The sequence below is a fragment of the Scyliorhinus canicula genome, chromosome 13, assembly GCF_902713615.1.
Source record: "Scyliorhinus canicula chromosome 13, sScyCan1.1, whole genome shotgun sequence".
In the NCBI taxonomy this organism is placed as follows: Eukaryota; Metazoa; Chordata; class Chondrichthyes; order Carcharhiniformes; family Scyliorhinidae; genus Scyliorhinus; species Scyliorhinus canicula.
Genome location: NC_052158.1, coordinates 103,296,818 through 103,320,350, shown reverse-complemented (window position 1 = coordinate 103,320,350; position 23,533 = coordinate 103,296,818). Strand labels below are relative to the sequence as shown.

The following is a 23,533-nucleotide window of genomic DNA, read 5'->3' as shown; positions in this document are numbered from 1 at the left end:
ATATTCGGTTATGCCTTTATTGAAAATTGATATGGCCGAGCAGGGAAGTGCTAATACCCGCACAGCAGTGGCCCAGATCAGACCTTTGCTGCTTATTGTAATAACGATGCGATCTGTCAAAGAACCCTGCCATACATCAGCTTTTGTTGTTTCCCAGTGCCTGGGGTCCGATAACAATCACAGGCAGCTGAACGTCTTAGTAAATTCTTTTCGGTCTTCCCTGGGCTGTTATTCCAAACGACTGCTGGACGTATCCTCGGTTTGTTTCCTTTGAGTTTGCGTGAGAGATTTTTTTTAAACAACTTGTCCGCTCGACAGTTAACAGTTAAAGAGTTAAGAAGAGTGTGTCAAGGAAAGCATGCAACCTAATGTGAAATAGCAACTGGGGGCTTGGCCAGGACGTGGGAGGAGCCGGTTCACATTGTATCAAAATCTGCAGGCAACCGAAGGCAGAGTTGGGAATTTCAGGCTGCATAACGTTCAAGTGTTTGTTTTTCTTCACCAAAGAGTTAAATCACTGCAGATTTGGCGGAAGGAGGAAAGTGTAAAGTGGGGGGAAAGCTTAATGCTGTGTGAAAAGCTTTCAATATTTAGTGCTGGCCCCGTGTCACCCGTTGCCCTGCATCAGTCTTAGCTTCGTTCACTATCACTTATCTGGACTGAGTATAGCACTCGAATACCTGTGATGCGATGTTTTGCTAATTACTGTCTCTCTGGATTAAACCAACAGCTCTCTTTGCTGCTCCGCAAGGGTTATACTAGTACAAAGCAGCTGGTTTGTTGACTTGAGGTTAGCATTTTGCTTCGGCACCATTGACAAAAAAAGATGCAAGTCTCAATTGCTTGCACCGATCATAATTTGAAGACACGGAGTAACGAGGACAGGCATAAGCAGAACCCCAGCAGCCCGAAATTAGGGAATGGGGCCCGTTCAAAATTTCGGACGGTCGCTATCATTGCCCGGAGTCTGGGACACTTCATTCCTCAGCACCACATCTCTCTGAAGGAGTCAACAGCAAAACTGACAGGGATGAAATATAGGTATGAGAAATATTCTTGTTTTACTCAGTAGTTTAGATGTGCTCCATTGCGTAATCCAGAGAATAATTTCACAGCTAAAGCAATAATGTTATTTCTACTGATCTGTGGAGTATAATGCACTGCCCATAACATTCAAATGCAATTATGCTAATCACAGCCCTTTGATCTCAGTGGGTCCAATAAAGTAAATGTGACTTTGTGCATTAAATTAATTGCTGCTCTGCTAAAAGCTTCAGTGTTTTTATTCTGTTCAAGAGGGTTGGATACAATATTGAAGGTTGTGTTAATATAATGTTTCACTAATTCATTACTTTGGAGAATGGATGAATATTGATGCATTACTATTTAGAAAAAGTGGTAGGATTTTTGTAGGCTTCATGTAAAATATACATTTTCAGTAACCGGTATCCACTTTTCTATTTATATGCTATACTTATCAAGTACTAAATACTGAATAATAAAGTACTAAATACATATTGCTAAAGAGTACTAACAAACTCTTCAGTAAAAATACACTGCAGATATGTAAAAATGTTATTGGTGAAAGAAAGAGCTTATGGCATTCTGTGCTGGGAACTCCATCATCATGTCGGAATTAAATGTGCGCTAGTCTGACCCACTAAGTACTTTGTTTTCTTTTTTTGTTTTGAATGCACACTAGTCCAGAAATCTATTTTACGATAGTATTGAAGCACATACATTAAAATGTAGAATATTTTTTTATCAATGTAGTATATAACGCAGCAGTGAAATCCAATGGTGTTTTCTGTTACAAGTTCCTTGAACAAATATTTCATTTGATTTCCACCAGTATGACAGTAAATTCTGTGCTTTAATGTGTATGGACATCCAGTCCAGCTTTCTTTCAGAAACATGCTTGAAGGTGGAAAATCCGAGGCAGTACAACTCGGGGAGATCAAAAACCACCTTTAAGAAGCGTAGTCAGATCTTGAATACCAACATCAGAATGAAAACATGTCTTGCAGAAATTTAAAAATGTTCATGGATCAGATTCGCATTTTTACATAAGTGCTCTGTTTAAATGGTTCACTTCCTTTAGACAAAACTGCTTAAGAAGCAGATTATTATTTAAAAAGTGGGCCAGCTGCATACCAACAGAAACTTTAATAGCAACCTCAGTAACTTGTGTCTAAAGAGATCCTAAATATTACATTTAAATTAGCATCCAGTAAACTCTGTATAGCCTCACTCTTAAAATTATGGACTGATTTTCTAACCAGTCTCTATCTTTTATCTGATTTAGTTTCTGAAGATATCAAATTCAGCTTTTATTTTGTGGGATCCTGTATGTTTGCTGGTATTTTGGAATCACATTCCTTGAGTGCATTTATTTATAATTAGAATAGTTGACATAATTGGTCATTTCTGTTGTCTCTCCAATGACCCTTCCCCTGTTATGGCCAAGCTACATGCCCATTACTCCCATGATTTCATGTTTGAATTTGCTCCAGTCTGGCTTCTGCCTTTTCTCAAGTATGTCTCTAGTTAAAGTAACAATACTGTCTTTTTGATCCTGACTGTCATGCTTTATCCCTCCGCATCCTCCCCGATTGCATGATTCTCCACCAATATCTCTCCAGTGACATCTTTCCAAATGCAGTGAGGACGTTCTCAGTAAGGCGAAGTCTTCTATTTCCTGCACTGTCACCTGGCAAGTCCATCTGAAATCTGTTTTCCGTCTCTTTCACAAACTCTTTCATCATTAGATGCTTCCCTACCAACATCATTGTTTCAAGTTGAAATTAAATTGTGCACAAGCTTTAAAGCTCTGTTCAATCCTGAGCTGAGCACAGACTTCATATTGTCTCACAGGGACTGCTTACTTCCACCTCTACTACGTGTCCCACTTCTATCCTTACATTTGCCCAATTGCCACTGATATCCTCATGCATGCCCTTGTTGCATTTGACTCAACTACCCCAATACCGACATCCATTTCAATACTGCACATTGAGCAAAGCTTTGTTGTGCATATCCCATGCTACATTACATCCTGTTTACCCATTATCCTTATCTTTGCTGACTTACATCAGCTCCCCATCTCCCTATACATTAATTTAAACTCCTGATCGTAGTTTTCAAATGTGTATCCAATCTATTTCTTCCACCTGCTCAAGTCTTATATTTTCTTTCCAAAATTCCTTTTACACAGCACAGCATTGTTACAGTGCAGAGGAGGCTGTTCAGCCAGAGGAGGACTTACTCTTTTGGGTGTCCCGCATGCTCTCGCTTTGCAGGGCCCCAATGACATTGAGCCCCACCCTGAATAATGTTAATGCTCTCCTGACCCCACTCATCCTCAGCTCACGCAATGCAAGGCACAGAAATCCAAAATCACTGCTTGACAATGCTCCTGGCTGGCTGCCTGGCTGCTGTTGTTGGCTTTCTGCTCTGGCCTCTGCTTTCTCTCTCCCTAACAGCTGTCCAGCGCCCTTGCCCTCAGCCCTGCTCTCTTGTTGGCCTCTGGCTCTGGTCGAGTTGCCCTGCTCCCATTGGCCGCTGTTCCCTCATTCCCTGAGACACGACACTGGTAGTTGCCTGGCCGATGGCTGTTCTGCATCATTTTCTGCTCTAGCTCAACCCTCGATGACCACTTGTGTTCCTGCTGGCCGCCTCACTGCTGCTGGCTGTCCGGCCTGGCCTCTACTCTCTCTCGACCTCACTGCCCAGTCCAGTTGCTCCCCAGTCCAGCCCTCTCATCTTCAGCACTGCTGTCTGGCTGGCCTCTGGCTAAGTCGCCCCAGTCCTGCAGGCCAAGGTTACCCAGTGTCGGTGCTTGCCTGGCCACCTTTGCACCTCTCGACTGCTGCTCTGCTCATCTTTCTGCTCTCACTTGGGTGACCAGGCCTCGAGCCTCGACCCTAAATGACCGCATGTGCTCCTGGCTGGCTCCCTGGTTATTGCTATCTGGCCTCTGTTCTTTATGGTTGATTTCCCACCCACCCTCTTCAGCCCTGACCTGGAGCTAGAGCGTCACCCTGCTGCTCCCCTCTGGCTGTTGGTCAGTATTGCCTCTTTGTCATGCTGAAGGCTTTGAGTCCATCAATCGGAGCCCGATGTTGTTCTGTATTGCCTGCTGATAGGCTGTGTTGTTCTGTATTGTCTGCTAATAGGCAGTCTATCAGCAAAAATAAAGAGCTACCAAGGCTCTGATTGGTGTTCCCAATGCAACTGTCACCTCTCCCTATGGGGCCCTCCCATTTGTTGGGGCCTCGCGCAAACGCTGTGTTTCTTTGAAAGTCCATCTCTACGTTCAGCCTATTGTACTTGCAATGGCTCTCTGAATGAGCAATTCACAGTGTCATTCTGCCACTTTCTCCCCATACCCCTGTACATTCTTCCTCTTCAAATGACAGTCTAATTCCCTTTTGATGCCTCAATTGAACCTGCCTCCACCATACTCTCAGATGGTGCATTTAGACTGTAACCATTTGCTCATAGCCCCTTCAGCTATCTTAGTCCTATTTTCTGGAATTCTCTCTGTGATCCTTTTTTTGCCATCCTGTTTTTACAAACATTTTAAACTCCATCTCTTTGACGAAGACTTCAGTCACTTCTCTTAACTTCTTCCTTTCTGCTGAACATCATTTATCAGTGAAGTACTATGGGCTATTCCGGGCTGAGTCAGGGTAATTTTCTTGATCCATACTGTGCAACTACTGTTTTGCTGCTTTGTGTTGTCAGTGGGTGATGCATTGTTGGAAGATTACCAACAATAAATTAAATTCAAATTTTATTTTTATTGATTTGACAATGGTGTGTTTAGGACATATTCCCAGCATTTTGGGGTCCACATTCCGTAAATCCATTTATTTTTCAGTGAAAACCAGAAACCTTACTTATTATTCAGCTTGTTGAATTCATTATTTAGCATAATGATGGCCATGCAGGAGAAATAGCCTTTTTAGAAAACTATTAAAAATATTCCTTGAATTCTGTAAGTACACATATAAGGCCTAACCTTGTCATAATCATTTCAAGCTATTGTTTAAAAAACCCAGAGCTATTATTCTGTCATTGGAGCCCTGTAAAGAATAGCAAAACCCTAAAACATGTCCAGCATCATACACTGAAATTATTTGTCCATCTGTCTTCATTATTAATGTAAAAAAAGTTGACCATCCTTACCTGTAAACCTATTTATTAATTTTAGTTGAGGAACCAAACTTTCAACTTGTCATTCATTTCTGAAATTAATTCCTTTGGCACTTATGTGTCTATTGTTATATCATTATTGATTTGAAAGTCTTTACATTATCACATTAACTGTCCCTAACTTGGTTTCACCATTGGTAACTTTCTTTAGTTTGATTCAATGTGTATTTTCCACAATCTATTTAGTCCATTAATAGCTTACATCAAATTTGAAATGTTAAATACCTTTTACTAATTAGTGTACACTTGTATTTGAGAATTTATCATTGTTTCATTAATCATTAAGTGATAATAATGGTCTTTTTCATATTATTCATGGACAAAATATTATGAACACTCTCAGTACCTTGTTAATTGCATTAGTTAAATCTAACTAAGAATAATCCTAGTTATTGGAGCAAGCCTGACTAGTTCTCAACTTATGAAGACCTAATGTAAAGTTATCAAGTAACTGAGAAACTCAATGTTACGTGAGTAAGGTGTATAGAGTAAGATGTAACATGACATATTCAAGACCTATTGGTCACTTCCAAGGGACTACTTGGCCAGAATTATATTTTTGGTATTTTATAAGAAGGACTTTTCAAGAATACAGTTCTTTACAGAAATCCCTCATTAGAATAGCCATTGTTACTAGATAGTGGATTTTACTTGTCCTGAATTAGGGCTTTACACCGCTGATTAATTCCTTAATTCCTGGACCGGTTATTGATTTTAAACCCATATTAATAAAATGTGTCACTACTCAAAAAAATATAACCTCACAAAAACTTGCAGTGTCGCATCTTTGTTGTATGTTTGAGAATGACAGGTTCATCCAAACCATCAGATTTACCCTTTCATGTTTTTCAGCATCTATCCAAATCAATATGGAGATTCAATTTATACCCATTGCAGTATTAGGTTTCTGTTGTTTTTGGATACAATTAAATGAAAATGAAATGAAAATCGCTTATTGTCACGAGTAGACTTCAATAAAGTTACTGTGAAAATCCCCTAGTCGCCACATTCCGGCGCCTGTCCGGGGAGGCTGGTACGGGACCTGATCTGTCTGTTTAAATAATAAGGTACGTTAAAGTCACCATAGTCCCAGATAACCATAGGCTGCTTTCCCCTTTGAGGGGGAGACTGGTGGTGATTTAACCTGAGGATCAGCACACCTCAGGCGAGGGGCAAGGTTGAGAAGGCAGGCCTTCATGAATAAATAATAGTTTTACACAGAAGCACTCCTTTATTGTTGTACGGTGTTTCAGGTCGGGCATATTTAACACACATCATAAAACTTCCTTTATGCTAATTTTAAATACATCTGTGCTTTGTACAATATATACACATAGATTGAGAGTAAAGGCATGGGTAAATATACTGGTTGTGCAATTCTTTTCACTAAGATACCCAGAGTATTATCTAATTTAATGCAGCAGCAAAACTTTAACTACAATCATATATGATGACTAATGAAATCATTCTTGGAACTGAAAATAAATTCTGTAGATGTATGAATATGTTTTAAATGTCACAATGTTGAGGAGCACCAGCGAATTGTGGCTTTTTCTTTTGCACTGACCTAGTGATCTTTGTGGAAGTAATTTTGAAAACATCATTAAATAATTAGTTATTTTTTTCAATGTTTGGTCAATGTTTTACTGTCATTCCTCATTTCCCTGCTATAATTTTAAGGCAAGTGACATGATTTCTGTGGTTCCTGCATGGTAATATGAGATGGTGCAGGGACATACCACAAATTGCGACCTAAGTAGTGATTTGTAGCAAACTCTGATTTCTTTCTGTTGTAATTAAGTGAAACGTAATATGTGCATTTATATTTTACATATCAGCGCACAGTAGCACAGTGGTTAGAACAGCTACCTTGCAGCTCCAGGGACCCGGGTTCAATTGCAGCCTCGGGTGACTGCCTGTATGGAGTTTGCACTTTCTCCCAGTGTCTGCGTGGGTTTCCTCCGGTTGCTCCGGTTTCCACCCATAGTCCAAAGATTTGCAGGTTAGGTGGATTGACCAAGCTAAATTGCCCCTTGGGTGGGGTTACTGGGTAGAATCATAGAATCATATAATTTACAGTGCAGAAGGAGGCCATTTGGCCCATCAAGTCTGCACTGGCCTTTGGAAAGACCACCCCACTTAAGCACACACCTCCAACCTATTATGGGGCAATTTAGCATGGTTAATCCACCTAACCTGCACGTCTTTGGACTTTGGGAGGAAACCGGAGCACCCAGAGGAAACCCACGCAGACTTGGGAGAATGTGCAGACTCCGCACAGTGACCCGAGTGCTAATCGAACCTGGGACTCTGGAGCTGTGAAGCAACTGTGCTACCCACTGTGGTATCATGCTGCCCCCATAGGATGGGGCTTAATTACGGTGCTCTAGGGCAGCACAGTGGCGCAGTGGTTAGCATTGCTGTCTCACGTTGCTAAGGTCCCAGGTTCGATCCCGGCCCTGGGTCACTGTCCGTGTGGAGTTTGCACATTCTCCCCATGTTTGCGTGGATTTCACCCCCACAACCCAAAGATGTGCAGGATAGGTGGATAGGCCATGCTAAATTGCCCCTTAATTTAAAAAAAAGAATTGGGTACTCTAAATTTCTTTAAAGAAAACAAGGTGCTCTTTCCAGGGGCCGGTGCAGACTCAATGGGCTGAATGGCCTAATTCTAGGCTGTAGGGATTCTATGATCAAATTGAAGATCACACAGTTCTTCACATTGTGAGCTGGTGTTTCACTGACAAAAGCAACACCGCATCCACAAACATTCACTCTCACCACCACCGACGCACAGTCGCAGAAGCGTGTCTCAAGTACAAGATGCACTGCAGAAACTCACCGAGGCCCCTTAGATAATACCTTCCAGACCCACCAACACCATCTAGAAGGACAAGGGCAGAAGATACCTGAATACACCACCACCTGGATGTTCCCTTCCAAGCCACTCGCCATCCTGACTTGGAACTATATTGCCATTCCTTCACTGTCTCTGGGTCAACATCCTGGAGTTCCCTCCCTAATAGCACTGTCGATGTACCTGCACCACACCCTTCTCGAGGACAATTAGGGAAGGGGAATAACTGTTGGCCTAGCCAGTGACACCCACATCCCATGAATTAATTTAAAAAGCGACTGAGGACCTGTGATATTCCACAAAATAATCTATATTTCTATTGCATGGGAGTCATTTTGGTCAGAATTCTTAAATAATTTTTCACGAAAATAGGCAGCTGAAACCTTAACCTTGGATTAACATGATATCTGACAAATCTGCACACTTTCACTATTCCATTGACTTGTTGGCTTAGATTTGCACTAACCTGACATGAGGTTTATACCCAGTGGTGCAAGTGTTCACTCGTAAGCCAAATTTACCATCAAATCGAATTTAGCATTGTAATTATTTACTAGAAATTCTGCCATGTGTTGTATTTCCCTGTGGCTAAAGTTGGCGTCCCTTGAGGGATAAATGTAAGTTGTTTAGAAATTTCGAGTATTGCAAGGTCATTATATAAAGCAGCCTTTTAGATACAGGATGCATATAAACATTGTCTCCTTAATACCTTGAATAACATTTTTTTCGGACAGACATATTTGGACCCAGAATTTGGAATAACAGTGCATTCAGGAGAGCATGAGGTTGAGCATCACTTTGAGGGTTCTTCAGTGACTCCTGCGAAGGGTATCCAAACTGGAAAAAGCTGAAAGCAATGAATTTCAGGGCAAAATGTTTATAGCCACATCTTTATTGCACTGCACTTAAAATGTTTGCTCCCATGCCATTTTGACAACCAAGCACATATACATAGCTGTTTTGTAAACAAAAACAGAAACAAAGATGTGAAAGTTTATTCTACCAAGGGGTTTCAATTGGTTGAACTGAATCCAAGTTTCCAGCAGAGTTGAATGGCACAATGTGCAGATAGTTGATTATGGTATAAGGCATCTTTTTCATAATTGCTTTTGTAGAATGAAAAATTTGACTGCTATGAAATGTTGGCCACATCCAATAAGAAGCCATGCTTGGGGCATTGGTCTATCGTGATAGATGGAGAAATACCTGCCTATTCTTGGTTTGAAAATTGACAATCGAATGACTGGTAACTTATTCCACATGATTGGTACTAAAAAATGTTCATTTAGTTTCACTGTTTGTTCCCAATGGTCACTTCAGGCATTGTTTTCTTTATAGAAAAAATGTTACAGTCTGAATTTTGTAGGTATAATAACAGCACAGTTGTCAATATTTATGTCATTACTCTGTGAAAACACCAACACATTCTGACGTCTGTACCTGTGCGGAGTTAAATACAGACATCAATAGGTCTGTGATTTCCTATTCCTCCACAGGGAATGCTGTTAAAATCCTTGCAAGTGGAACTCAATTAGAGATCACTGAATTGATGTGAACTTAACTTTTTGTGTTCTTTTCTTGCTGTAAAACCCCTCGAGAAAGTTAAGCCTCGCTGAATAATGTGTAATTGGGTTTTTAATGAAGGAATTTGTCAAACTACTGCCAAACAACTTCCTTGGATCTGAAAAACTAATTTTACATTTGTGGGATGTCAAATTTCTCAATTTCATGATAACCATTACATAGGTCTTTCGAATAATACAAGCTAATTTAATTTAAGAATATCTTTTTGACATTTCAGCTTCTATCTTGATCTTAAATGTATACTGTAATCTATCTTCGCTCCCTGTAAACGAATTAACAAGTGAAAGATAATCAGTGAATTTTATTTCCTGGTTTGCTGCTTAACTCGCCTGATGATATCACTGTAGTTGGATGCCAGAGATCCCCTATAGCTGGAACTAAATAAATAACCTTGGTAAATATGAAATCTATGCCACAGAGCTCGCTAGATTTTTGTGTGCAGCTTCCTTTCAGATTCGCGCGAGAATATCTGGGGCTATAAAACTGATTCAAAAGAATGATCTTTTCCATGGTACTTTGTCTCATAATTCCAGTTCCAGATGGTGAATGAATTAGCAGCATGCTAATGAGGCCTCTCGGAGTGAAAATGGCTTGACAGAGTTATATTCTTGAAACCTCCAGGGAATTCCCAAATATAAAATTTTACATCAAAAAGAGAAAATTGCATAGTGGTTACTTTACTGGACATAAGTTCAAATCCCAACACAACAACTGGGAAATGAAAGTTTGTTGTTCAATTAATTAAATCTGGAATAAGAATGGATTAACAGTTTGATATGGCACGATGTGAACGCTTCTCATTTGGCCGTAACTCTCTTACACCAACTCTTTCGGTGGTGAAGTCCACATTGCAGGGGAGTTTTTTATGGGCTCCCATAACCTGTATAACGAAGAAGGATATATTTTATTATGATTGGTCCTCCAATTTGTTATGATTCTGAACAAGATACTCCCAAATTGTTATGTCCCTGGGTGAGGAGGAATGAATTGGCTCCCCTTATTTATTCAATCCCCTTAGTTGGTCGCAACATGGTTAATTTAAAAAGAACCCCTTCCCCCTCGAATACCTTTTCCCATTCTGAAGGTATCTCTATTTTAAAAGGAGCCAGTTTAACCAGGATTTCTTGAATTAAAGAGTTTATTAGTTATAAAAACGTGAGAATAAAACAATAAAAACACAACATGCATTACACACCGATTAGATATGAGAAATGAGTCCAAAATTAAAAATTAAATATATACGTATCAGTCTTTGGCTTATCCGTGATGAGTAGATGTTGAAATGTTGTGGTTGTGAAGTTTGGTGATTCCAGTAGCACTGACTTTGGCAGTTGAGCAGTTGGTTTGGAGATTTATGGTCCTGCAGGTTAGCTGAAAGAAGCTGTCGTAGATTCCTATTGATGGTGGCTTTGGTAACTTCAGCAATCAGAGAGACTTTTTACCTGCAGCGCAGGGATGCCCAGTCCCTCAGCTGTGACCTTCATAGCACAGCAGAACTAGAACACTATAGTAGCACCCAGAGAGCAGGGTTGCAGTTGGGCTTTAATTTATTTTCTATGTATCCCTGGAAAGGGAAAAACACATGTGCCTTTCATCCAGAACTGCTTTCTTTGAAATCACATTATGTCCACAGTGTGGGATATAACTCTCAGGAGACGCTTTTGGGGTTTGGGATATAACTCACAGGAGATGGTTTTGGATGAGATGGTAATCAACCTCTTTTAGCTCCACAGGAGATTACAGTTCAGTTTTTGTATTGTATCCTTTGAAGTGTCACTGTCTGAAAAAGGTGCAAGTTCCGTTCTCTCTGGACAAGTTGGTCAAATGTAATCCACTTAGGAATTCCAACAAGTGGAGTCTCACCCAGTTTTTGCTTGTATGTCCTTTTTTTAATTTAAAAGTCCAATGATCCGTTGTCATGACAATTCTCACCCACTGCGTTTGAGTATTTTGCTTGACATTTAACCAAAATTCAAACCAGTGCTCTGGTCTTCACTTGCCAGGAGTTGTTATGGTTGTTGAATCAGAAGTGTGATTGTGACACTTAAACTAAAGCTGTGCTCCAGTTTACTCACTGTAGCAGCATTATAAATCACTTGGGAATAAGTGACAAAATGGATAGAAAATACAGCAAGAATCTTCGGATGGTTTTAATCACAGCAAGCGGCTGATGTGCGTGTTGGGCAAGCAACTTAATCTATACGTTTCAGGGCATTCAATGATGCTTGAGGATTATACTGAGGTTGCAATAGTTCAATTCTTCAGTTAGTTTCCTCCCAAGTTTATTTAACATTTCCTTCTGTTACAATTCTTCTGAATATTCATAACTGTTTATTCATCAATTTGAATCTGTGAATTGGCATTCCAGAACAAAACTGAGGGGAGCACATGGGAGTTTGGTGTTTGACGTGCAAGAGTAAATTTATGCAGTGTCCTTTGAAGTGTATTAGTTACAGATTCAGAAGAAACACAGCTTGAATTTGAGCGAGCAACTCTGCGTCTGCCACTGCACAGTGGAACCGTGATTGGTGCTGCTCATTAAGATTGTTTTTCTGCAAGTGTGGAATGTTTCCTTTTTGTGTCATTAGTGCTTTCCTTTGCTGTACTTGGCAACTGCATGTGCAAGAAATGCCGTGAGAAGGGGAACAACCTCACCAAGATTCTGACCAAGCCCAAGAGAAGTTGCTCCACATCGGTGGATTTCTTTGTGGTTCTATATTTAGGAATATGGATGTGGGAATAGGCCATTCAGTCTATAGAGCCTGCTCTATCATTCAATATGATCATGACTAATCAACACTCCCATACATTTTTCCCCAAGATGGATATTTAGATGGATAGTGGCCTGGAATTGTAATCAGCGGCGTGCAGAGATCTGGTGATGCCCGGGGCAAATCTTGATTATATGCCCCCAAAGACTCAAGTATAAGGCCTAATATACTGAGAAATATTATGAGAAAGGAAAACATTTTGAATATATAAACACAGATGAAACATGAAATAAACGCTTTAAACATAGAACAGTACAGCACAGAACAGGCCCTTCGGCCCTCAATGTTGTGCTGAGCCATGATCACCCTACTCAAACCCACGTATCCACCCTATACCCGTAACCCAACAACCCCCCCCCTTAACCTTACTTTTATTAGGACACTACGGGCAATTTAGCATGGCCAATCCACCTAACCCGCACATCTTTGGACTGTGGGAGGAAACCGGAGCACCCGGAGGAAACCCACGCACACAGGGGGAGGACGTGCAGACTCCACACAGACAGTGACCCAGCCGGGAATCGAACCTGGGACCCTGGAGCTGTGAAGCATTTATGCTAACCACCATGCTACCCTGATTTATTCGATTTTAATATTAATCAATCAAATTTATTAAGTTCTTTTCCCCAAATGATACCTCCTGTCACAAAACACCTGAACTACTTCATTTTTTACATCAGCTGTGAGAAATTCTTTTTCAATGCTTATTAAAGCCAGGTTGGTCAGTCGCTCCTGTGACATAGAAGACCTCAGATATGTTTTTATTAATTTCAGTTTTGAAAATTACCTTTCACAGCTTGCGACTGAAAATGCAATTGTAAGCAGTAATCTGTATGAAACACACAGCGTCGGAAAGACATCCCTCCCATACTGCAGTAAAGACTCCAGAGCATCTTTAGGATCAGGGGGAACTCTAGTCCCTCCAGCTCGAAGGAGCATCACAAAATCAATAATTTCGTCATATAACTGAATTGCAACCACATCATTGTCATAATAATTTGCAAAGTCTGAACATTCCTTTTTTAATTTCTCTCTTTCTTGTTCATCTCCACTGATAATTTTGTGCAATTTATATCATAAACTTGCAAATTAGTGGTATCTGTATTCAAATATTAGCATGTTAAGGAATAAATGTCTCCTATTCCGAGATTAAATGCCATAGCAGTCCTCTGATCATCCAGGCTTCACTCTTACTACATCCCACGTAAATATTTCATTAAATATCACCAAATAACCTATAAAAAACGTAGTTGCACCCGTTCTAGAGCTATTCACTGACCTCTTTATCTTTGCCATCTCTAAGGTATAGGACGGCTGCCTGAGGTTAAATTGCGCTGTAAGTTAGTCAATTTCCCCTTAGCGCTGGAATTCTAGGGATATTGTTCTCTTCTTCAGTCATTTTGCTTTGCAACACGGTAGCATAGTGGTTAGCATCAATGCTTCACAGCTCCAGGGTCCCAGGTTTGGTTCCCAGCTGGGTCACTGTCTGTGCGGAGTCTGCACGTCCTCCTCGTGTGTGCGTGGGTTTCCTCCGGGTGCTCCGGTTTCCTCCCACAGTCCAAAGATGTGCGGGTTAGGTGGATTGGCCATACTAAATTGCCCGTAGTGTCCTAAAAAGTAAGGTTAAGGGGGAGTTGTTGGGTTACGGGTATAGGGTGGATACGTGAGTTTGAGTAGGGTGATCATTGCTCGGCACAACATCGAGGGCCGAAGGGCCTGCTCTGTGCTGTACTGTTCTAAATCTAAATCAATGGGTGAGATGTTATGTCTCAAAAGTTGCGCCTCCCTCCTCTGCAACCCCCATGGAGAAGGATATGAGCAGAACGTCATGGAAATACTGTTATGACCCTTGTGGAAACAACTACAAACAACCCAACTAAGACCAATATACAGGACTTCACTTTTATATTAGCAATCACACCAAAATCAACGTAAATTAAACATGAATTAACAGGAAAATTGCAATAATATGACCGATAAATTACACATAGCAGATACAAAGACATATCTCACACATTTCGGTCAGCTCATTCAGCACGTATCGCTTTCATTTCAGCCACAATATCCTTCAAAACGTTGAACTTCTTCAAATCAAATTCCATCTTCATTTCTCTAAAGCTTTAGCACCAAGTCTCATCAAACTACTTCACCCAATTTCCACAAATATAATTTTCACAGTCAACACATTTCCAGATCCCTTCTTCTTCACAAAACCCTGGTCATGTGGGGCCTGTTTGTGCACTATGCCAGTGCATAAAGGGTCCCCAAATCCAGATATAAAAGCTCTGTTCAAGATCCGAGCTCCAGCAGCTTGCAGTCAAGTCTCTGAGAATCTCCCCTGCACCCTGCTGACCCTGGGCTTTAAGTATAAAGGGTAAGAGGGCAAAAGTTAAGAGGCCATGATGAATTTTTATAAAATACTGGTTCTGTCCCAAATGGGTGCCCCTGGCCCAAATGTCAAATTCTGGGCACGACAGTTTAAAAGTTGACAGCTACAGAGAGGGTGCAGAGAAGAGTTTTAAAATAGATCAAATAAATAAAATAAATAAATGAATAAATAAAACTCACCCATGGTGGCAATGCCGTCCATTCTGGAAAATTCGCGCCCTTTCTGCTCCCTCTCCAGCCTCTGCAGTGCGCAGGCGCGCTCGGGCCGACCGCGGTGCGCAGGCGCGCTAGGGCCGACCGCGGACCGCGGTGCGCAGGCGCGCTCGGGCCGACCGCGGTGCGCAGGCGCGCTCGGGCCGACCGCGGCGACCGCGGTGCGCAGGCGCGCTCGGGCCGACCGCGGTGCGCAGGCGCGCTCGGGCCGACCGCGGTGCGCAGGCGCGCTCGGGCCGACCGCGGTGCTGCCCCCATCCAGTCGCTGCCCGGGGCCAGCGCCCCGTCGGCCCCCCCCTCTGCACGCCGCTGATTGTAATCGTGTATTGTTACGACCCCCTGGGCTAGTGTGCATTCAATTCCAGGACCACTTAACCTAGAGTTGCAATACAATTGAATTAAACAATAATTCTTAGAAAAATACCCAATGTCTTTGGCCCTTGGCTGTCCAATAATTACAGACACCTAGTTTGTAAATGTGAACACAATTACTTTTTATTTATAACAAGGACTATAACGAAATATGCAGCAAATACAAGTGGTTAACTATCAATTAATTCCTCACCACCCACTTTAACTTCCCCCTCCATCCTCCTATATGAACAGACACACACGACAATAAAGGGGAAGAGAGGGGTGAATAATAACAAGGAAAAAAGTGACTTTGTTTCAGATAGTTGTCTTTAGCACACTGTGCTTCAAACCCAGCTTTCAGGGTGTGATTTCTGCTTTCCAGTCTGTAATGGTTTTCACTGCAGATTCATTCAGATCTCTGCAGTTTCAGAAATACAGCAGCTTTTCTGGAGAAAACATTTTTACAATAAGGGGCAATTTAGTGTGGCCAATCCACCTACCCTGCACATCATTGGGTTGTGGGGTTGAGACCTACGCAAACACGGGAAGAATGTGCAAACTCCACACGGACAGTGACCCAGGCCATGCCGCACTTTCTGGAGAAAACACGACGGAGAGAAAGAGCAGGTCTTTTTATCTGTATGTCCAGTATTCAAAACTGAACTCCTTGGGTCTCTAAAATCATTCCACTTGAAAAGGACCTAATCACCACCTGTTACCGGGCAGAATTCGGCTTTTTGCCCAATCCTTTGGCCACCAGCTAACCAATTGTACCAAGTCCCACCCCACCTCTCGTGAACCAAGTCCCACCCCATCTCTCTCGAACCAAGTCCCACCCCATCTCTCGCGAAGCAAATCCCACCCCATCTCTCGTGAACCAAATCCCACCCCATCTCTCTCGAACCAAGTCACACCCCATCTCTCCTTAACCAAGTCCCACCCCACCTCTCAGAAACCAATCCCCACCCCATCTCTCGCGAATCAAGTCCCACCCCATCTTTCTCGAACCAAGTCCTACCCCATCTCTCCTGAACCACGTCCCACTCCATCTCTCGCGAACCACATCCCACCTCATCTCTCGCGAACCAAGTCCCACTCCACCTCTCGTGAACCAAGTCCCACCCCATCTCTCTCGAACCAAGTCGCACCCCATCTCTCTCGAACCAAGTCACACCCCATCGCTCCTGAACCAAGTCCCACCCCACCTCTTACAAACCACGTCCCACTCCATCTCTCGCGAACCACATCCCACCTCATCTCTCCTGAACCACGTCCCACTCCATCTCTCGAACCACATCCCACCCAACCTATCGCGAACCAGGTCCCACCCCACCTCTCGCGACGAAAGTCCCACCCCACCTCTCGGGGGCTGAGAAGTTTGGGTCTTGGTGTCCAAAGCTAGCAGAGTGTTCTCTGTTGTAACTTTCAAGTTCTTCATGTCCGTGCTCAACCTAAAAGATATGTAAAAATTATCGCTTATTGTCATGAGTAGGCTTCAATGAAGTTACTGTGAAAAGCCCCGAGTCGCCACATTCCGGCGCCTGTTCGGGGAGGCCGGTACGGGAATTGAACCCGCACTGCTGGCCTTGTTCTGCATTACAAGCCAGCTGTTATCCCCACCGTGCTAAACCAGCTCCATATTTCCATTAAGCATCAATGGATCAAAATGATAACAGCAAAAATAAGAGGGGAAATAAGGGGATCATGAGGAACGGCCCTTATAGTACACATATAGAAAATTCACAATTTAATTTATTTTCCTTTGGTTAATTATTTCTGGCCAAGGGCTATCTTCCCAAGTTTGGCGCCTCCGGCATTGGAATCAATATTGATTTTTTGTTTTTGAAAGAGGCAGCATGTTGTCAAGAATAACTGTGTTAATGAGTAAGAGCACAAGCAAAGCCATTCAATTTGGTCCTAATTGAACTACTGCATAAAGGTAAGGATTTCTAAACGTTGCCTGTGCTTCAGCTTTTAATTGCCTGGTGAAAAATCATGTCATGTAGCTTTGTCTTGGGTCAGGATCAAAATGTATTTATTCATTTTGATTGCTGGAAGGAGAAATTTGGGAGTTCTTTGCACTTCACAGTTAATCATAAAGAATTGATACATTTAATATAAAATTGATGTCCTTGGGGTTGATTTTTACCCACATTAGATGATGAAAGGCAATTGAGGAACATATTCGGCGCCTGGTTATTTTACCTCCCAGGCCAGTTCCTGTTTTCTCGAGTTTCAAGTGGCCAGTGTTCCAGGGGAGGACAAAGAAAACATTTCCGAGACACTCTGAAGCTCTCCTTGAAGTGCAGCAGCATTGATATTAATGAGGAGTTTGCTGCTAATTGTTCAAAATGGCTGATCTTGTCCATGAAGCTGCATCACACTTTGAGTCACAATGTCATTGAGGTAGAGCGTCAACAATTCGAGCACTCTGGATCACATGACCTGGAAGGACATCCTGCCCCTTGTGTTCAACGATCTGTGGGTCGAAAACTGGCCTGTTCAATCCAATGAAGACCATGTCAGAAACTCACAACCTTATGTAGATGTCATCGTTGAGTCAAGGGGCAAATAAACGTGTTTGTTGTCCTCCAGGCCAGTGGGAGTGATGAACTGCAGCCCCAAGGCAGCCCCATGGCAATAGGTGCAACCAAAATGGTACATTTAGCCCTCTCTGAGGACACAAGCACATTTGGGTGCTCATGACCCCTGAAGCAGATGCCATCATCCCGTACCAGCCTCCCTGAACAGGCGTCGGAATGTGGCGACTAGGGGCTTTTCACAGTAACTTCATTTGAAGCCTACTTGTGACAATAAGCGATTTTCATTTCATTTTTCATTTCATGAGTTAAACTTCCACACTTACATTTGAAACGCTGCAATATGAAGCTTAGCTGTGACAACTTCGAGCAACCAGAAGCCACTTGTCGCGAACATCTCAAGATCCCCACTTGAACACCAGATAGCCTTTCACCAACTTCCCAAGGTCACTGGAAGAACACCTTGTCAGAGAGATAGAGTGAACCCTTTAATTTTAAACAAAAAGTATGAATTTGACCGGTTTCTTGCGGTAGAAATAATGGCAAGGCTGGCAGCGCTTAGCATTATCGAAACTTAAACCTATCAGAGACTGCAAACATCTGTAGTTAAACATGAAACTCAGGAAATTGCTGTCTGAGCTAAACTACTCGTTTTGAAGCTTCAACTGTATGTGAATTTTAAACATGATGAGTAGATTTTCGCAGAGTCAGGGATATTCTGGGGACCTATAAAAATGGTGGACGGGACCCAGATTTGGAAGATACACCCTGATTTCCTGCATGTATTGTCTTAATCAGTAGAGGAAAGGGGTTAGGCTACGAAGAGCACAGGTGCAAATTGAATTGGCTGGCCTGTTTAAACTGTGTGTACAAGACAAGCAGATCCAATTTTCACTCCAGGAATGGCCTCAACCCACAGTGAGTGTTCCACAACTTCATGGTGGAGACGTAAATGCTCATGAAGGCCAGGTAAGGTATGTAGAATTGTCAAGATGCCAAGTTATTTAAATCTCCTGCCCTTAAATTTTGAAAATACTGCCTGTCTGTGCCTCTGACTGAAAAAAACTGGTTTTAGCAGTTTTGACAGATGTTTCTTGATGCAACCTGCTTATTGCTGCTTCCACAGCCTGTCATTAGAAAGTGGAAGCTGTAAATTCACAGTTTGATTGACAGATAAGTGGTTATTCAAGGATAAGCTGTCTTTCATGTGGGGATATGAATACACATTAAAAAAAAGAATTAAGTTCTTGAGGGGATTTAAGTGGACTTTCATGAATGAAAGGTATTTTTATATGGTGAAGTCTGTAATTGTTATTTAGTGCTTTATTTTCTATCCCAGTATGGCTCCTGAGGCCTGGCCATGGTGGACACTGGGTGAGTTGGCATGGTGAATGTAAGGGTAAAGGTGGTGGATGGAGGCTGAGGTTGGCATGGTGGGAGTGGGGAGGGATTTGGGGTGGGTGTGGTGCATGCGTTGGCATGTATGCTCATGGGGAATGGGTAGGGGATTTGAGGGATGAGGTCTAGAGGGCCTTACATTGAACAAAACAACTTAGGTTGGTCTTTTTAACTAGCCTGCCCTGCCACTTGGCACCCCTGTGGCCACCTTTAAACTGTCAGCATGTAGCCCCCCCCGCCAACTCCCTACAATTTTGAGACGCTTTTTTTCCCGAAGCAGGTATGCCAAGCTGGGAATATTTCCGACTGTCACTACCCACATAAATCCAGCCTGGTCAGTCATGATTATTACGAAACAACCTTGCTGCCAATGTTTTGGTTATTTTACAAACTTACATTTTTTTTTGCTTTGTCTTTTTTATCCTGTGTCTCAGAATCCCACCTTTATTTCTCTTAGATAGTTCTGGTGTTCTTTACTGCAGCTTTAAAGGAGTGCTGTCTGTTATCATTGATGTTGCAAGTTTTCTGTCAGGCAAACCCAATAGCAGCAGTATCCATCGAAGTGACCATATGCTCCACGCTTGACTGCACAATGTCAGTTCCATCAACTGGAACCTCACACAAGTTTGTACTGGACACTGCAAAACTCCCTGGAAGACAGTCTTGAACCACTAGAACATAGAACAGTACAGCACAGAACAGGCCCTTCGGCCCTCGATGTTGTGCCGAGCAATGATCACCCTACTCAAACCCACGTATCCACCCTATATCCGTAACCCAAAAACTCCCACCCTTAACCTTACTATTAGGACACTACGGGCAATTTAGCATGGCCAATCCACCTAACCCGCACATCTTTGGACTGTGGGAGGAAACTGGAGCACCTGGAGAAAACCCATGCACACACGGGGAGGACGTGCAGACTCCACACAGACAGTGACCCAGCCGGGAATCGAACCTGGGACCCTGGAGATGTGAAGCATTTATGCTAACCACCATGCTACCGTGCTGCCCCACTGTTGGTTTGCAGAAAATATCTTCCTAAGTTTCTGGAGCGCAACATGCACCAGATGTGTGGGTGTTACCACTGAACCACAGCTAATATCTATCGGTGTCACCATCTCCTCCAAGAACAGTTGAAGTGGGTTAGTGTGGCATGTCCTCCTGGAGTGCTTTATTGATGCATGGGCCGGGATTCTCCCCTACCCGGCGGGGCGGGGGGGGTCCTGGCATGCAGGGCCGGCCCAAGGTACCGGCAACTCGGGCAGTCGCCCGGGGCGCCATGTGCTAGGGGGCGCCAAAGACTCGGGTCCCGCGCATGCGCAGTTGCGCCGGTGCCAACCAGCGCATGCGCGGTGGCCGCCCTCCCCCTCGGCCCAGCCCGCCCGCCCCTCGGCCCCCCCCGCCGCCTCGGCCCGACCCGCCCCCCCCCCGCCGCCTCGGCCCGACTCGCCCCCCCCCCCCGCCGCCTCGGCCCGACCCGCCCCCTCGGCCCCGCCACCCCGCCCCTCGGCCCTGCCCCTCGCCCCCCCCCCCCCTCTCCCCCCCCGGCTCCGCCCCCCCCGAAGGGCCCTGAAGTTCAGCTTGCCCGGGGCGCCAGCAACCCTAGGGCCGGCGCTGCTGGCATGTTGGAGTGGTGTGAACCACTCTGGCGTCGGGCCGCCCCAAAGGTGCGGAATTCTCTGCACCTTTTAGGGGCCAAGCCCTCACATTGAGAGGCTAGGCCCGCGCCGAAGACATTCCCACTCCGCCGGCTGGCGTGAACGGCCTTTGGCGCCACGCCAGCCGGGGCCGAAGGGACTTCGCCGGCTGGCATAAGTCCGCGCATGCGCCGTGCACCAGCGGCTGCTGATGTCATACCGGCGCATGCGCAGGGGAGGGGGTCTCTTCCGCCTCCGACATGGTGAAGGCCATGGCGGAGGCAGAAGAAAAAGAGTGCCCCCATGGCACAGGCCCGCCCGCGGATCGGTGGGCCCCGATCACGGGCCAGGCCACCATGGGGGCACCCCCGGGGCAGATCGCCCCGCCCCCAGGACCTGCGCCGCCAATCCCGCCAGTGAGAGGTGGTTTAAACCCACGCCGGTGGGAAAGGCCTGTCAGCCGCGGGACTTCGGCCCATCGCGGGCAGTGAATCACCGCGGGGGGCCCGCTGACAGGCGCGGGGGGCCCGCAGACCGGTGCAGCGCAATTCCCGCCCCCGCAGAATCTCGGGGGGGGGTGGAGAAATCGGGACACGGCGGGGGCGGGATTGACGCCGGCCCCGGGCGATTCTCCGACCCCCCGGGGGTTCGGACAATTCCGCCCATGATGTAGCTTAGTAGAGGGTGTATTATGTCAAAGAAGCAGCAGCAAATGTGGGCAAGTGGTGGAAGAAACATTAATCTGTAGCTGTCTTTGGGGGTATGAATGGAAGCTGGGAGGCTTTGTGTTCTCGTTGATGGAGTAGCATGTTAAGAGGAGGAGGGAGGAACTGATGGCTGTGGGATGATGCAAAGCTCTGCACAAAATTAATGGAGGTGCAAAAGAAAGTTTTACTTTGGAAGTGTCAGTGAAGTATTTTTTTTTCCTGCACTGCAGCCAGCACCATGGAGCAATACAACTTCTATTTACCTGCTTTGCGATCTCTTTACATTGCTCGTGGATAAATCCATGAAGACATCCATTGCCCATCAGGTGGCAAAATGACCGCCCAACTACTACATTTGCTCCATGAACACAATATGGAAGCACATCCATGTTGCATCAGAGCATCTAGAGCCCTTGTTGAATTCAGTGAAAGCCCATTTTGGAAACGGTGAAAAGTTCCACAGTGGTGGATAGGCAACTAGCCATACCCAGGCTGATCTTCCTTACCATAGAAATTGTAGCCACTGCCGAAAATGAAAATATACCCCTGCTTCCGGCTGCTGAAGTACATTGCTGTCCAACAAGCTCATTAAAAAGGAGAGGAGTGCTTTTTAAGGGGTTGTGATTAGTAATGCCAACTTATTAGTTGCACTTAAATTAGGACTGGCCACTTAATAGCACAAACCTTTGCTGACAGCATTGGGTGGCAAGACTGTGCACCAACCTCTGGTATGCTTTAGATGAAAATAGACCTGAACACCTCCAATAATGCAGCACTCCTTCAATACTGTACTGCAGTCTCTGCTAAATGACCGGCAGCACAATAGTACAGTGGTTAGCACTGCTGTTTCACAGCGCCACGGTCCCAGGTTCGATTCCCGGCTTGGGTCACTGTCTGTGTGGAGTCTGCATGTTCTCCCCGTGTCTGCTTAGGTTTCCTCCGGGGGCTCCGGTTTCCTCTCACTTGTCCTGAAAGTGCTTGTTCGGTGAATTGGATATTCTGAATTCTCCCTCAGTGTACTCGAACAGGCGCCGTGTGACGACTAGGAGGTTTTCACAGTAACTTCACTGCAGTATAATGTAAGTCCACTTGTGATACTAATAAAGATGATTATTATTATTATGTGCCCAGCTCCTGCAGTGAATTTGAACTCATGGGGTCGGATTTCTTGCTCCCGAGGCAGGAAGCTCGAGTCAGGGAATTTACTGACTTGGCAGAAATGCCTTGGTTTAAAGTTAGACCGTTTTCGCTCGGGATGGGGGGGAGGAATCTGCTCTTTCAACATGAAAAAAAACGCACTGAAGTTGTCATGAAAGTGAAAAAGCTTTCTGCTGGACTTATTTGATTGACAGGCTATCTGTTTTATTTTGGAAAAATATGATCTGGCCATGTAGTTTTAATGGTTTGTCATTGAAACATCCCCAAGGTCTATTATTATCTTAATATTTGGCTGAGTTTTAAAAGCTACAATTATGTCAGCAGGTGTTTCACAGTTTGTTTGTTGGTTTACAGAGACTATTAAAGGATTCTCTTATTTAATATGGGTTCTGAATAGAATTTTGTCTTTTAGAGGTTAACCACTTGATGAAATTTTTAAAACTTTGGGCGAGATTCTCCGGTGCCCGACGCCGATATCATAATCGACGATTGGGCAGAGAATCCCTCGGTGGTGGCGCCGAACTGACTCCGGTTTTCAAATCTATACCCCCTCTGAAATGGAGTCGGTGTGCACTGCACGCCATTGGAACGACGTTGGCGCATCATCAAAAGCCCTCCCCCAGTGCTCCGCCCTCTGACCGACTGCGCGGCTGATGTATGGTCTGAGCAGTCGGGAACCTGGCGTTGAGGCTGCTGACTGTGTCCA

General features: G+C 44.2%; 1 protein-coding gene across 1 annotated transcript in view; it reads left to right on the top strand.

Moving 5' to 3' along the window:
• The first annotated feature begins 337 nt into the window (after window positions 1–337).
• Window positions 338–23,533, top strand: part of kcnab1a (potassium voltage-gated channel, shaker-related subfamily, beta member 1 a) — a 319,323-nt gene continuing 296,127 nt past the window's right edge. The window contains exon 1 of the mRNA XM_038815181.1: window positions 338–1,041. Within this exon, the coding sequence (XP_038671109.1) occupies window positions 827–1,041 (215 nt within the window). The 5' untranslated portion in view covers window positions 338–826. The remainder of the gene's footprint in view (window positions 1,042–23,533) is intronic.